The 15,085-nt window shown below is 42.9% G+C and overlaps 2 protein-coding genes across 2 annotated transcripts in view; both read left to right on the forward strand.

Annotated features, from left to right (window-relative positions):
• Chd8 (chromodomain helicase DNA binding protein 8) overlaps nt 1–6,490 on the forward strand; it is a 56,131-nt gene extending 49,641 nt beyond the window's left edge. The window contains 4 exon segments of the mRNA XM_059273673.1: nt 1,880–1,993; nt 2,193–2,372; nt 2,739–2,855; nt 5,508–6,490. Of these exon segments, the coding sequence (XP_059129656.1) occupies nt 1,880–1,993; nt 2,193–2,372; nt 2,739–2,855; nt 5,508–6,068 (972 nt within the window). The 3' untranslated portion in view covers nt 6,069–6,490.
• Nucleotides 6,491–7,463: 973 nt separating this feature from the next.
• The window catches only part of Supt16h (SPT16 homolog, facilitates chromatin remodeling subunit), a 37,040-nt gene continuing 29,418 nt past the window's right edge, over nt 7,464–15,085 (forward strand). Inside the window, exon 1 of the mRNA XM_059273669.1 lies at nt 7,464–7,639. Within this exon, the coding sequence (XP_059129652.1) occupies nt 7,574–7,639 (66 nt within the window). The 5' untranslated portion in view covers nt 7,464–7,573. The remainder of the gene's footprint in view (nt 7,640–15,085) is intronic.

A 15,085-nucleotide genomic window follows, 5' to 3' on the forward strand; every position in this document is an offset into this window, starting at 1 on the left:
GAAAATCAGAGTAAACTTAGGAAACATCTTTGGCATAAAGGAAGGATGAACCTCTATAAATGAAATTAAAAGAAATCATAGGTTGTTTAATTAGAAATTATAATTTGGCAGGGGGACTAAACACAAAGCTTTTAGAAGGCTAAATTCTAGATCTGAGCCTAATTGTTTAAAAATGAAAACAGATTATGACAATGCTGTTCAAATGACACCTGAGTATTTGAGACATTAAAACAAAAAGAAGCTGGGTGGTGGTGGTGCACGCCTTTAATCCCAGTGCTGGGAGGCAGAGGCAGGCGGATCTCTGTGGGTTCAAGACCAGCCTGGTCTACAAAGCGAGTTCCAGGAAAGGCGCAAAGCTACACAAAGAAACCCTGTCTCAAAAAACCAAAAAACAGGCCAGGCGGTGGTGGCGCACGCCTTTAATCCCAGCACTCGGGAGGCAGAGGCAGGCGGATCTCTGTGAGTTCGAGGCCAGCCTGGGCTACCAAGTGAGTTCCAGGAGAGGTGCAAAGCTACACAGAGAAACCCTGTCTCGAAAGACCCAAAAAAAAAAAAAAAAAAAAAAAAAAACCAAAAAGAAATTATTCCTACTAAAATTGATTTTTATCTTATATATGGAGATGTCCAATTCTCCTGGTTACCTATCCTTATGAACCTTACTCAAAGGGAAAAAAAAAGTGTATTAATTAGTATGTAGTAAGAATAGTAGGCTTTTACCCCATAATGACTTATCATGCTGATACTGGACAACAGTTTCATCAAAGTTTTAAAACTTACATTAGCTATTGTGATCAGCTCAGGGAAGAAGGGTAGAGCTAAGTCCCAGCTGATAGATCTATAAGGAATTGAGCCAATTTTAAGAGCCATGGGAACTGTTCCCTGAGATTGTATCTCCTAGGAATGTCTGAAGCTACACCTAGCTAGGCATGGTGATACACACCTTGAATCTCAGCACTTAAGAGGCAGAGGCAAGAGGATCTCTGTGAGTTCAAGGCCACCCTGGTCCACACAGTAAGCTCCAGGAAAGCCAGGACTATATAGAGCAGCAGTTTTTAACTGTGAGTCATGACCCCTCCGAGGGGTCAAACGACCCTTTCACAGGGGTTGCCTAAGACCACTGGAAAACACAGATATTTATATTACGATGCATAACAGTAGCAAAATTATAGTTACGAAGTAACAATGAAAATAATTTTATGGTGGGGGAGGTCAGTACAATGTGAGGAACTGTATTAAAGAGTCACAGCATAAGAAAAGTTGAGAACCGCTGATATAGAGAGACCCTGTCTCAAATAAATGAAAGAAAAAGAAGCTACACCATAATGTCTCACCACCGTGACTGACTAAATATGAACCAAATAGCAAACAGACATGCTAACATGAGAGAGGGAGATCTCCCAAGGCCTCAACCCTAGACAAAGGAACCACAGACAACTCGAGATCGTTGAGAGTGGGAGAGAGGTTAGTCCTCCCATCTAGTTACACAGTGACTGTTATCCAGTACCAAGTGGTGAGCCCTGAAAAGTATGGGAGCAGTATATGTGCATGTAACAACAGTCAATGAAACATGAGGCCATGAATTTGAAAGAGAGTAAGGAAAGGAATACAGCCCAGGTGGAAGGAGGAAAGGGAGGGGGAAATGATGTGAATATATTGTGATCTGAAAAAAGAGTAATTTTGAAAAAAAGAACAAAAATTGCATGGGGGCTATTAGTTGAAGATAGGAAATCTTTCTAAGGAGAAGGTTTCACTGTATATCTGATTTCTATTCTTTGGTCAAACAGCCTTCCTTCCCATCATTGAACCATAGGATAACCATTAGCCAGTTTATTATAAGAACGTTTCATGTGATGTCGTGGGTGGGTGCTTGTCTTCATAGGAAGAAGGGTTGAAGTTAACATTCCAGAAGCACAGATTGATGGCTAATGGTGTAATGGGAGATGGACATCCACTGTTCCATAAGAAGAAGGGGAACAGGAAAAAGCTAGTAGAGGTAAGTGGTAGGGACTGATTACCTTATGATTAAATTACCTTGTGACTAGATAAGGTCTTTTTATCATCAGTAATTGATGGCATTTAGAATTGATGTAGCAAAAGATTTGTTTCCTAATGACTACCATTGGCCCTGATTCCCTTCCCTCCCCACTCCAAAGAAGTGTATGTGCTCATGGGGGTGGATTCTGGGTTTGCAGCTGGAGGTGGAATGCATGGAAGAGCCTAATCACCTTGATCCGGACCTGGAGACCCGGATCCCTGTCATCAATAAGGTGGATGGTACTTTGCTGGTGGGTGAGGAGGCCCCTCGCCGGGCGGAACTGGAGATGTGGTTACAGGGTCATCCAGAGTTTGCTGTTGATCCCCGATTTCTAGCGGTGAGTGGCAGTTCCATCCAGCTAGGTTTAAAGTTTCTTGGTATTTAGGTGTATGAGATCAAGAAAGCATGCCATATTTTATACCACTGTTTCTGCATCTGCAAAATAAAGAATGGTAACACCTAGTGTTATTTCCTAGAATCATTCTGAGATTCAAAACACTATAATATCCAGGGACTTCTTAAACTAAGTGTTTAGAAAGTGTTACTGTCAAACTATGATATAGACCACCCACCCCTCAATTGGGGGATAGAACCCTCGAATGGCAGTTTTCCACTATGACTAATCTTGAGTTACAGACTACAGGTTGATTGTCAAACAAAAGACAGAGTTTCCTCTAAGCTCACCGATTCTTTTCTATTGCAGTATATGGAGGAACGTAGAAAACAGAAGTGGCAGAGATGTAAAAAAAGCAATAAGACAGAATTGAACTGTTTGGGAATGGAACCAGTACAGCCAGCCAACTCTAGAAATGGGAAAAAGGTGAGACTCCAGCACTTTCTCATGCTGTCTGACAGACTCTCAGAGGCTCGATGGTGACTCCTCCTGCTGTATGTTTGGAGTAAAACTGCCTTGCGTTCCCCAGGGTGCTTTTATTGGTATTTCCAGCTGTAGTACTTTTGGTGTTAAAAGAAGTATCAAGGCTTATCCTTCCCTTCTACATAACTAAGGAATTTTTTGCAAGTCCTTTATATCTTTAAAAGCTGAGTGTTTTAAGTCCAGAATAGTGGTGCATACCTTTAATCCCAGCATTTCCCCAAGTGAATCTCTGTGAGTTTCAGGCCAGTCTGATCTATACAGAGTTCCAGACTAGTCAGAGCCACATAGTGAGACCCTGTCTCAAAAAAAGTGGATGTTTTAGAGTAAATACTAAAGATTAAACCCAGTACCTTAAACTTGCTAGATAAAATACTTTATTGCTGAGTTACATCATCAGATATATAATCTTCAAAGTTTTACAATTCCATATACTATAGGATTAATTGGCTGGAGTGAATGCTACTAAGAAAAATAGTTACAGGATTTCTTAATATACAGGAGATTCAGAATCATTATAATATGTCAGTAACAGAAATAGCACAAGAAACCACATTTTATAACTGCTTGTCTTCATGTATGTCTGTGTACCATGTGCATGCCTGCTGCCCTCCAAGGTCAGAAGGGCGTCAGATTCCCTGGGACTAGAGTTATAGATCATTGTGAGCTATGTGGATGCTGAGAATCCAACCTCAGTCCTGGAAGAACAGCCAGTGCTCTTAACCACTGAGCCATCTCTCTAGCCCCCAAAACATATTTTTCAAATTAATACAAATTTTAGTCAACTAGACTATTTCATAACAAGCTTATAGACCATTTGGTAGATTAAGTGTACATTGTTTTTTTCTACCAAAATATAACTCTGTAAATTCCTTTTTATCATGCTTATGTTAATCTATATAGTTTATATATGTATATAATACATAGTATCTAATACTATGCATTGTGTGTGATTTTATGTTATATATTGTCATGTATAGTAATAAATACTATATAGTAGTTTGTAATACATATATTATTATAGTAATTTTCAAATATAAAGGAATTAACTTTAATCACGTGCATTCAGTTTAACCTATCAACACTTTGGGCTGATGGTAAAAGTTCTTGCTGCTAAGCTAAGCCTGACAACCTGTTCAATCCTCAGAGCACAGATAACAGTGGAAGGAGAGAACAATCCATAAAATTGTCCTCTGACCGCCATATACATGCTCTGAGAAACTCTCATGCCCATATACATCATAAATGTATACGATAATAATTAACATCTAAAAGGTTGTAGGACACCATAGGAAGTCATTTTATAATTAGTACAAAATTTTCTTTTTTTCTTTTCTTCCTTTAGAAATAGATCTTACTATGTTGTCCAGGCTCTCTCCAAACTCCTAGGCCACAGTAATCCTCCTCCCTCTGGCTCCTCATAGCTGGGACTATAGACCTTTGCCTCCTTGCCAGGTATAATTCTTAGTTCTACAGTTCTTATCTCTTAGGTAAAACTGGCAGTGATTCTAACGTTACATTATTACTGAGGCCTCTAAGAGTCTAGGCATTATTGTAATCATATTTTGAAAACTCATGCCATAAGTGTTAAATGTTTACTTTTCTGGGTCAAAAGGTGTTTTCCATGTCAGCTGAACATTTAAAATTAAGCAGATATAAGATTTATTTTTTTTGTAGAGGTTTATTTGTGTATGCTTCTTGTCGTCCTTTCCTTTGTTTTTGAGATAGAGTCTCACTCAGTAGCCCAAGCTGGCTTAGAAATAACTGTTTTCCAAGCCATCCTTGAACTCTTGGCAATTCTCCTGCCTTGCCCTCCAAAGGGCATGAGCCACCACACCCAAAGATGTTTTTAATCAATGGGGGAAATTTTTTATTAAATTTGATGAGAAGTTTCCCATAATCATCTTGGAATCTTAAACTGACCCTGCTCCTATGTGATAATAGAGGATAATTGTTAATGTCTATGTCATTGTGCCATGTTTCACATAAGATCATGTCAAGAAGCTGCTGTCAGTCTAACTCAAGTACATTTTTCTGTGCATATACTGATTCATTCACTGTCTTACTCAGACCCCTTGTTGGCTAAGGAAAAAACATTTGTGAAATGGTTCCCTGCGATAAAGGGATGATGTCATGTGAAGGGGGGAAAACCTGGATTCACATGGTTGTCAGTACCAAATTATTGATTTCACCTTCTATCAGAATGCTTCAGCCAGTTAAGTACAGCATTTCCTTCCCCCCATTACCACCAGTGAAACCAAATCTGACCACTGAGCAAGCATTTCTAAGCTAGCTAGGTTTCTGGGTGGAGTCCTATCTTCCTGACCCTCCTACCTCCATTTTTTTTTCCCAAGAGAGGGTTTCTCTGTGTAGACCTAGGGGTCCTGGAACTCACTCTGTAGACCAGGCTGGCTTTGAACTCACAGATCTGAGCCTCTGCCTACCAAGTGCTGGGATTAAAGGCGTGCGCCACCACCACCACCACCACCACCACCACCACCACCACCACCACCACCACCACCACCACTACCACCACCACCACCACCACCACGCTTAACCTCCATCTTTTTATTGTCTTCTTTTGTTCCTACCTCACAGGGTCACTATGCTGAAACTGCATTCAACCGGGTTTTGCCAGGGCCTATTGCACCAGAGAACAGCAAGAAACGTGTCCGTAGGACAAGACCAGACCTTTCTAAGATGATGGCCCTAATGCAGGGTGGAAGCACTGGGTCACTATCTCTGCATAACACCTTTCAGCACGGCAGTAGTAACCTACAGTCTGTGTCATCTCTGGGTCACAGCAGTGCCACGGCTGCATCTTTGCCTTTTATGCCGTTTGTGATGGGTGGTGCAGCAGCATCCCCTCATGTAGACTCCAGCACCATGCTTCATCATCACCACCACCATCCCCACCCCCACCATCACCACCATCACCATCCAGGCTTGAGAACCACTGGCTACCCTTCTTCACCAGCTACTACCACCTCTGGTACTTCCTTGCGGTTACCAACACTGCAACATGAGGACGATGATGAAGAAGAGGAGGAAGAGGATGATTTATCTCAGGGCTACGATAGCTCAGAAAGGGACTTCTCACTCATCGATGATCCTATGATGCCAGCCAACTCAGACTCCAGTGACGATGCTGATGACTGAAGACCCTGCATAGTCCCCATTGCTGGGTGGCTGCTGGATTCTCTTCCTCTGGCCCTTGGACTTTCGAAATGTGGGAGGGGCAGGGAACAATATGGGGAAACCCAAGACTTCAGGAGGTGAAAAGGAAAAGAAAGAAAAAAAAAATCCTTGTACCCGATTGCTCCCGATTTTGAGAGGATTGGGTGGGCAGGGGAACTCCTAAAAATAATAAATGACCACTTCCTCATTTCTGGGGAAGCAAAGGAGCCTAGAGCAGCTGGTGTGCTCGCCCCTCCCCAGACACCTCCATTAACCACAGACTATGTAGCGCTGGCCCGAGCCTCTGGCAGAGCCTGTTCCTGGCCAAACTGTGGATGCAGCTGGAGGGTCAGGAACTGTTACCTTCCTTCCCCTTGGCATTAATAAATTTAAGTTAATCCTTTTCCATTCTTCCCATGTTCTGTTTGCTCAAACACAATATAAGTACTAATTTTAAGCATGTTGGATAATTTAAACATCACTCTCCTACAATTCAGTAGTTACCACGAATAGAAAAATCATTTGTACTCTGAAGGTATATATAATCGTGGATTGTCCCGTTTGCTAAAGCTAGGAAAATGATCCAAGGTAAAGAGGTAAATGTTTTGAGTTGGGCTCCACATTCACAAACGAGGATGAATTTCAAGAATCACCTTTTTTTTTTTTAGTTGACTGAAACAACCATGCTTGGGGAAAGCCAAAGAATGGTGTTGCTTTTTATGCAATACAGCAAAGGTACGGGCTGATAGAAAGAGTGCTGTCATAACTTGGGTCTCCAGGGCACTGGCAAAAACTAGAGTTCACCTCTCAAACCATCTCTTTCCTTCCATCCTACCACTCAATCTCTCTCTCTCTTTTTTTTTTTTTTTTTTGAGACAGGTTTCTCTGTGTAGCTTTGTGCCTTTCCTGGATCTCGCTCGGTAGACCAGGCTGGCCACTCAATCTCTTAAAAGAAGCCTGAATACGTAGCTTATTCGCGAAGGTGGGCTCCGTTTCTCTAGTTTGCAGTGTTTTGGGTTAGAGCGCCTTCCCTTGTCATTCACAGCCCGGCCCTAGGGCAAAGAGAGAACTCCGCTCCCTGGCGCCCGGTCGCACGCGGGTCCCGCTCTTTCTGCTCCCCTCCCACCTCCTCCCGCCGCCCGGAGCGCAGAGAGCGCTCAAAGTGGGCGGGTCACGTGACGGCAGCCCCTGGCGGCGGCGGGGAGACGTCCCAGCGCCCCCTGCCCCGCCGCGAACCGACTCCGCACAGTGCGTTCTGTTGACTTCTCCACTTGGCCGACTTTCTCAGTTCCCCTTCCACCCCACCGAGCGAGGGACTTTTTTTTTTTTAAAGTCTTCGACGCTATTGGGACCCGGAAGCGGAAGGGAGTATCGTGCGGTCGGTACTTCCGGGTCACAGAGAGTGCGGGATTCCGGGCCGAGCGCGGGTGGCGGAGCTGGGACCTCGCGTGATTCTCGGAGCCCGACGGGAAGCGGCGTCCAGGGCTATGGCTGTGACTCTGGACAAAGACGCGTACTACCGGCGAGTTAAGAGACTGTACAGTAACTGGCGGGTAAGGAGCCCGGCGTCCCCGGGAGCCCCACATCCCATAATAGCCTGCTTCCCGGCGCCCTTTTCCCCTCGGCCAGGAATCTCCGGCTCCGCCGCGCTCCCGCCCGCCCCGGCAGCGTCCCGCTCGCCGCGCCGCGTCGCGCCTGCGGGGTCCGCACGCGCCTGGCCCGCCCCGCAGCCACACCGGCCCGCCCAGGTCCCGCCAGAATTACCGTCTGCGGGAAGGAGGGGCGCGAAGGATGTGCCTGGAGCTCTTGGCGCTCTCCGCTTGTGGGCCTCTGCTGGAGTTGAGAAATGGGTGCTCCCGCGCTCCGCGGCTTCGCGTTAGGCCCCGCGTGGGTAATAGACCCAGCGCTGGAAACCTGCGGGCTCTCATAATTTTAAGAACAAAATTACTGGGATGCCTCAAACCTGGTTTCCCATGTCGGCAGCCTACCCGGGGCACGTGTTCAGGAAAGGGCTGGGGAAGTTCCTGGGCTTCATCAAAGATTGGGCAGTTTTCCTGTTTATCATCGCGCATAATTAAAAACTTCTTATTATCTTTTTGCTAGTAACTTGTTAACAAATGTTTGATTGATTGCCTGTTGTGATACTGTCTGAACGGTATAACATAGGTCTGGGCTCCGAACCTTGTGAGTGAGGGGAAAATACAACCGATAAAAAGAAACCCGAAAAGCTGAAAACTCTAGTTTGAGCTTTGTCGACTGTCTTACTGATTGATCCTCTGCAGTCTGAGCTCACGCCTGTAATCCCAGGATTTTGGAGGCTGAGGCAGGAAAATCACCAGTTTCAGGCCAGCCTGAGCTTCATAGTGAGTCTGTATCAGCTAGTCACTAAGTAATTAGATTGATCCTCTACTGAAGTTGGTTGTTACCTGCCTCTGATTTGAAAAATGCCTGTGTATCTTTTAAGCAAGATGCATTACATACTGAAAGTAAAATAGATTCCCTGTCACTGTACTAGAAGCCTTACTAGATAAATGGTCTCTATGGCAAAATTATATTTGATCAAAAAGAATTTGGGGTCCTGAGAATTGGTCCTACCACCTCGTGCTTTACAGCAAGCACTATTCAGCTATATCCCCTATCCAGAAAATATTTTCTCTGATATTTTGTAGTGGTCATTGCGCCCTGGTATGCTACCCTGATAATCAGAAGTCCTTATTTCCACCATCAACCCGGAGATAATATACTTTTTTAAGTTTGTTTTTTATGCATATGAGTGTTTTGCCTTCATGTATGTTTGTGTACCTCGTGCATGCATTGCCCGAAAAGGCCAGAAGAGGGCGTCGGATACCCTGAAACTGAAGTCAACAGAAGGTTATTTGCTGCTGCGTGGGTCCATGTAAACCCTGGCCCTCTGGAAGAGCAAGCAGTGCTCTTAACCACTGAGCATCTCTCCAGCCCTTGCGGGGGAGGGGGAACTATTGATGTTTTCTGTAGTTTCAGAGTTCATCAAGGTATTTCATTTTAAAGCTATTATAAAGAACATTTCTTAATTACAATTTTTGTAACATGACCTAAATCAAGCACAGCATCTCACTTTTGAGTAGAAATGCCTAACACATTAAACCTTTGTCAGAAAGTCATCCTTTTTGGTGGTGTCTGGGGCTTTGTTTTAGGAAGCCCTCCCACTTCTTCTTCTTTTTTTTTTCTTTTTTTTTTTTTTTTCTTTTTTCTTTTCTTTTTTCTTTTTTCGAGACAGGGTTTCTCTGTGTAGCTTTGCGCCTTTCCTGGAACTCGCTTTGGAGACCAGGCTGGCCTCGAACTCACAGAGATCCGCCTGGCTCTGCCTCCCGAGTGCTGGGATTAAAGGCGTGCGCCACCACCGCCCGGCTCAAGCCCTCCCACTTCAAGCATGGTACATAAGTCTTTAAATGGTGAATTATTTGCATATAATTTATGCATCTGCTGATATAAGTCATCAGAATACCTACTACATTGTCAATGATATGAGTATGGTTATTATCTTGAATAGGTTTTTTTTAATGATGTTCAGAGTAGATGTGATCCTTTTTTTTCCTCTCAAATATTTTCAATCTGAATTAAGTTGAATCTACAGTTGAACTCATGGATACAGAAGGCTGATTCTGATGTCTTTTTGGAGATCAGAAAATAGGCTCTGCCGGAGATTAGGGGTATAGTTCAGTGGCAGAGAATGCTTACCTAATGTGTGGGGTACTGGGTTGGGCCCTCAACACCATGAAGTTTTCTAAAAAAGAAAGAAATCAAGCAGGAGACCTTCATAATGCCTAGACCTTACTACTCTTATCATTTAAAAAAAAAAAGTGTATGGGTATGGGTGACACTGCTTACATGTAGAGGTCAGAGGATAAACTTTGTCGAACTGTTTCTCTTTATCCACCTTTATTTGGGTTCTGGAGATTGAACTGAGTTTGCCAGGCTCGCATAGCAAGCACCTTTATCTACTGAGCAATCTCACCAGCCCTTTTTTCATAATTGTTAAAACATTTGAATCTAGTCCAGTCTTCCTTTTCTATTCTCAACATTAGAGCTGCTAAGAATAAAATATGTTTGCAATATCTGTCTTGGTTTTGCTTTAGGAAACCATAGGTGGTAATGATAGGTCATGAAAGTGGGCTACAGGTTTGTCCAGTGGCTTTTCTGTTTACTGGGTACCTATTCAAAGATTTCAAGCCTATTCGCTGTTATTATTGTTTTTAATCATTAACATGACTTATACTGCTTGGGACAGGGGCAGAAATCCTTCCTAGATTTGTGGCTCTTTTGAGGAGTAGGGGCACTGGTCAAGCATCTACTAATAACTGGAGAATTATTTTATTAGAACATCCTGTGAGTAGACTTTGACTCCCCTCATCAGCCTTTTGTCCTGAAGAAGTACATGAAGTTCCAGAATTGTAGCTGTTTTCAAAAGAAACACTGATTCAATGCATTTGTTCATGTAGTTATTTGCCAGCTGTCATGCTTGGGGTAATGGTAGCTGTGACCCCAAAAAGAAAGGCTGCTGTAGTGAGAATGGGTCTGCCATATTATCAGATCTTCTGTGCTTTCTACCTTTTGCTGAGATTCCATTATGGCTGTTTTTTCTTTTTCTGGATTTTCTCTGAAAGTAGTCAGCTATTTTCATGGTTTGAGAAGGTTATTTTGGGAGGGAGGAGGGATGTAGAGAGTTCCTGTATTACTTCCAGCAAAGCACTGAGTTACTTTGATTTATCTTCCCTCCTCCCCTCCCCCTTTGTTTTCTGTTAGGGTTCTATGGCCTGACAGGATAAGAAAACAATACACCAGCCAGGAGGTGGTAGCACATGCTTTTAACCCCAGCATGCAGAAGGCAGATGGGCAAATCTCTGTAAGTTCGAGGCCAGCCTGATCTACAAAGAGAGTTCCAAGACAGTCAGAGCTGATACACAGGAAAACCTCCTTGGGGCCAAGGGAGGGGCTCTCAGAGATTCATGTACCTCCCCCTCCCAGAGTGTGGAATTAAAGCACCACTCCTGGCACCAACAGGTTTCTTATCAGTCTTTTATTCTAGAATTCTCAAAATTCTGTTTTACTCATTTACTTTTTTAAGCCTTGCTCCCTTTTCATGCTGTTTCCTCAGCACAGGTTGCTCTTTGGGCCTGTTGAATCGTATAATGTTACAATGTTGGGTTACCTCTATTCTTTTTTTAGTCCTTGTTTTTGTATTTATGGGTGTTTTGCATGCACGTGTGTCTGTCTGCATATGCCCACTGTATGCATGCAGTGCCCATGGTGCCCAGAAAGAGGCACTAGATGTTCTGGAATTGGAGTTGCAGACAAATTGTAAGCTACCATGTGGGTCCTCTGCAAGAGCAACAAGTGCTCTTTTTGGCAGGAGGGGTAAGTAAAAGCTTATGATTTTATTGTCTTAATAACAAGATCAGCTGAGAACTGGACTGCTTGGCCCTTTTCACTTGTTTCCTCTCAGTTCAAAATGCTTGCATGTCTTTCCAGCCAGCATTCCTTAGATCTGTACTTGGGCTCAGCACACTCAAATCTCAGCACAGTCTTCCTTATAGTTTTAGCCTTTTTTGTGGAAAATAAGCTTAATCTGCCCGCCGTGGCCACTCCATTTCCTGTCATTATGCCACATGTATCCCTGGGCATACAGAGAACCCTTGCTCTTCTTTCACTCTGTCACTTCGTGGGGCTGGTGCTTGCTACATTTCTTGCAGCAAGTCTAGCAGATCTTAGGAATGTTTGTCATGTTTTTGTGAGTTGTATTGGCACAGAAAGTACAACAACCACTAAGCCATCTCTCCAGCTCCCTGACCCCTGGTTTTGGTTTTTGTTTTGAGAACATTTTATCCAAAAGTTTTTAAAGAAGGGTAGGTAGAATAAATTTCTCAAGTCTTTTCATATTTTCAAAATGTGTTATTTTATGTGATAGATAGCTTTCTACCACTCTTAACAAAAACAAGCTGAGATAACTTTTTTTTGTTGTTTGTTTTTGTTTTTTCGAGACAAGGTTTCTCTGTGTAGTTTTAGTGCCTGTCCTGGATCTCACTCTGTAGACCAGGCTGGCTTCAAACTCACAGAGATCCGCCTGGCTCTGCCTCCCTCCCCGAGTGCTGGGATTAAAGGCATGTGCCACCACCGCCCAGCTCTGAGATAATTTTTAATGAGAAAAGCTCATGTTTTCAGAGGTCTAGTCCATTGTTATGTGGTCTCATTCCTTTTGACATTATGACAACTGAGTGTACAACACATGACCAAAGAGGCCTTTCATCTCATAGCACCCTGAAAATGAAGAAAGGGAGGGATCGAGGTTACAGTATCTGCTTCAACAGCACCCCTTACCTAACCTCCTTCCACTAGACCCACCTCCCAAAGTGTATATGTGAGTGTCTACATGTGTATTGTGTACCGCTTGCATGCCTGGTACTCACAGAAGACAGAAGAGAAGGTCAGATCTTCTGAAACTGGAGTACAAATGGTTATGAGCCATCAAATGGCTGCTGGGAATTGGGCTGTGTTCTCTGGAAGAGCTGCCATTGCTCTTATTTGTTAAGCCATCTCTCCAGGCCACTTTGGATTAATGGCTCAGTGGGTAAGAGCATTCACTTTGCCAAGGTTAAGCTGGTTCCCCACCAATCCCAACTGAGAGGCCTATAGCTAGTCAGGGCCTGAAGAAAATGATCCAAAGTTCAAAAAACTCTGTTGAGGAAGCTGTGCAGAATGTTTTAGTGACCACTGAAGTGTGGGTGTGGTGGTTTTATGTTGGAGAGATCATAGGCAAGCATGACATTGTTGGCAATAACATTTGAAGTCCTTCCAGACTTTAACATCTAATTAATATTTGATGTGTTATTTGAATATTCATAGATCTGTCCAGAGAAAAAGAATTTAATAGATAAAATTCCTAGGTTGAACAGGGTGTGGTAGGGTCATGCTTTAATCCCAGCATTTAGGAGAGGCAGATGCAGGCATATCTCCATGAGTTAGTTCCAGGCCAGCCAGGGCTGCATAGTGAACTTTCTCTCTTTTTTTTTAAAGGTTGAAAATAATTTTCTGCTCACGATTTTGGAGGTACCATTTTGTTATTCAGGCTTCCAGTATTCCTTTTGGAGAAAGCCTGGTATTCTGTTTTGAAATTTTGTAATAGTGTGTGTTTGAATGTTTGAATAGTGTTTTGTCCAGTAATTTTATACATTTGGGTTAAAACTGGCATTTTGTCTTTTATTTTTACTTCTTATCTGTCTTCTACTTCCAGGAACTGTATATTAACTTGATTTTTCCATCTTCAATGAGGCTTTTTGCTTGTGCTGTTAATTTCTAGCAGCTCTTGCCCTTATTCATAACTTGTGTGTTTACCACACCCTCCTGTACTTATAACAGCTTGTCAGTCTTGGACTGCAATTTAGTGTTGTTCAAAGAGAATAGAGCTGAAAATCCTATCAGTCACATTGTAGCTTTTGATGAGATGCAGCACACTGCTTACATGGTTTTACATGTTTGTGGTGATTAAAAAAAAAAATCTACTGGACAGCAGTGGCACATGCCTTTAATCCCAGCTCTCGGGAGACAGAGGCAGGTGGATCTCTTGAGTTCAATGCTAGCCTGGTCTACAGAGACAGCCAGGGCTACACAGAGAAACCTTGCCTCAAAATAAATAAATAAATAATCAAACAAACAAATAAATAAATAAATTCTTATGTGCTACTAGTTCTGTGAAGTGTAGCGCATGCAATAATGTTTAGTAGAAGACACTTGATGGTTGGTGATGATGTTACTGGATGTGTATTTGTTACACTATGTTTTTAGCATTGTTTTGGTGTTTGGGGTAGGGGCAGGGACTCCTGGAACTCACAGTCATCCTCCTGCCTCTGTCTCCCGGAATGATGGAGTTATATAAGCATATACTACCCCACCCATGACAGCTCTCAACCAACTGCAAGTCAAATTCCAAGGGATCCATTGCCCTCTTCTTGACCTTTACGAGTGCCAGACACCAGCGTTGTGTGCAAACAGAAGCAAACAAAGCACCCATAGGTGTTTAAGTCTTGGAGACTTGGTATCCCACATCTGTGATCACAGGTCTTGGGAAGTGGAAACATTAGGAGTTCAAAGTCATCTTTGATTACATAGGAAAGTTTGAGGCTCCCTTGAGCTTCATAAGATCCTGTCTAGAAGAGAAAAAGGAAAAAAATAACCTCTGTAAAACAGTGTGTTTGTGTGCCTTATTTTATTTGTGTGGGTGTTTTGCCTGCATGTATGTCTGTGTACCATGTGCATACCTGGTGCCTCAGGAAACCAGAAAAGAACATTGGCTTTCCCAGAACTGGAGTTACAGATAGTTGTGGGTGTTGGGAATTGAACCTTGTCCTCTGAAAAAGCAACCACCATTCGTGCATACCTATAATCCAGCACTTGGGAAGCTGAGTATGAGGGTCTCGAGCCACATAGGCTACATAGTGAGACCTTATTTCAAAGAAAAAAAAATAAATTGGAGTCTGTCTCTCCACATTAACAAGAAGTTGTTAAGGCACTGAAAGCTGTGTGAAGGGGACCTCTCTGCAGAGTGGATTGGCTGTGTTTATTCCATAGAGAACCACCAGATGTCAGTATTTAAGTGTTTTGTTTGTTTTTTTCCAGATCAGTAAGGTTCAAAGTTGAGCATTTCTTATTTTGGCTCATCTTGTTACTTGTTTACAAGTATTGTTATATAGAATGCAGAATTTTTATTTAACTTTCTGATAATTTAGAACATCTCTTCTACTGGGTCTAGTATCTGAGTTGAGCACTTTCAAGTACACTTAATGCTTCAGTAGGTGGTTTCTAATGAAAAATTATTTTACAAAGGGATTAGATCAGGGCTCCTGAGAATTGGAGATGTGTCTGAACCCTGTCAGCCCTGCTCTTATCTACAGACCCCAACACCCGTCTGTCATACTTAGTGTCTCCTGAGATTCTGTGAGACCTCTTACCAATTTCTTCCCATTGGA

The sequence above is a fragment of the Peromyscus eremicus genome, chromosome 9 (assembly GCF_949786415.1).
Source record: "Peromyscus eremicus chromosome 9, PerEre_H2_v1, whole genome shotgun sequence".
NCBI lineage: Eukaryota > Metazoa > Chordata > Mammalia > Rodentia > Cricetidae > Peromyscus > Peromyscus eremicus.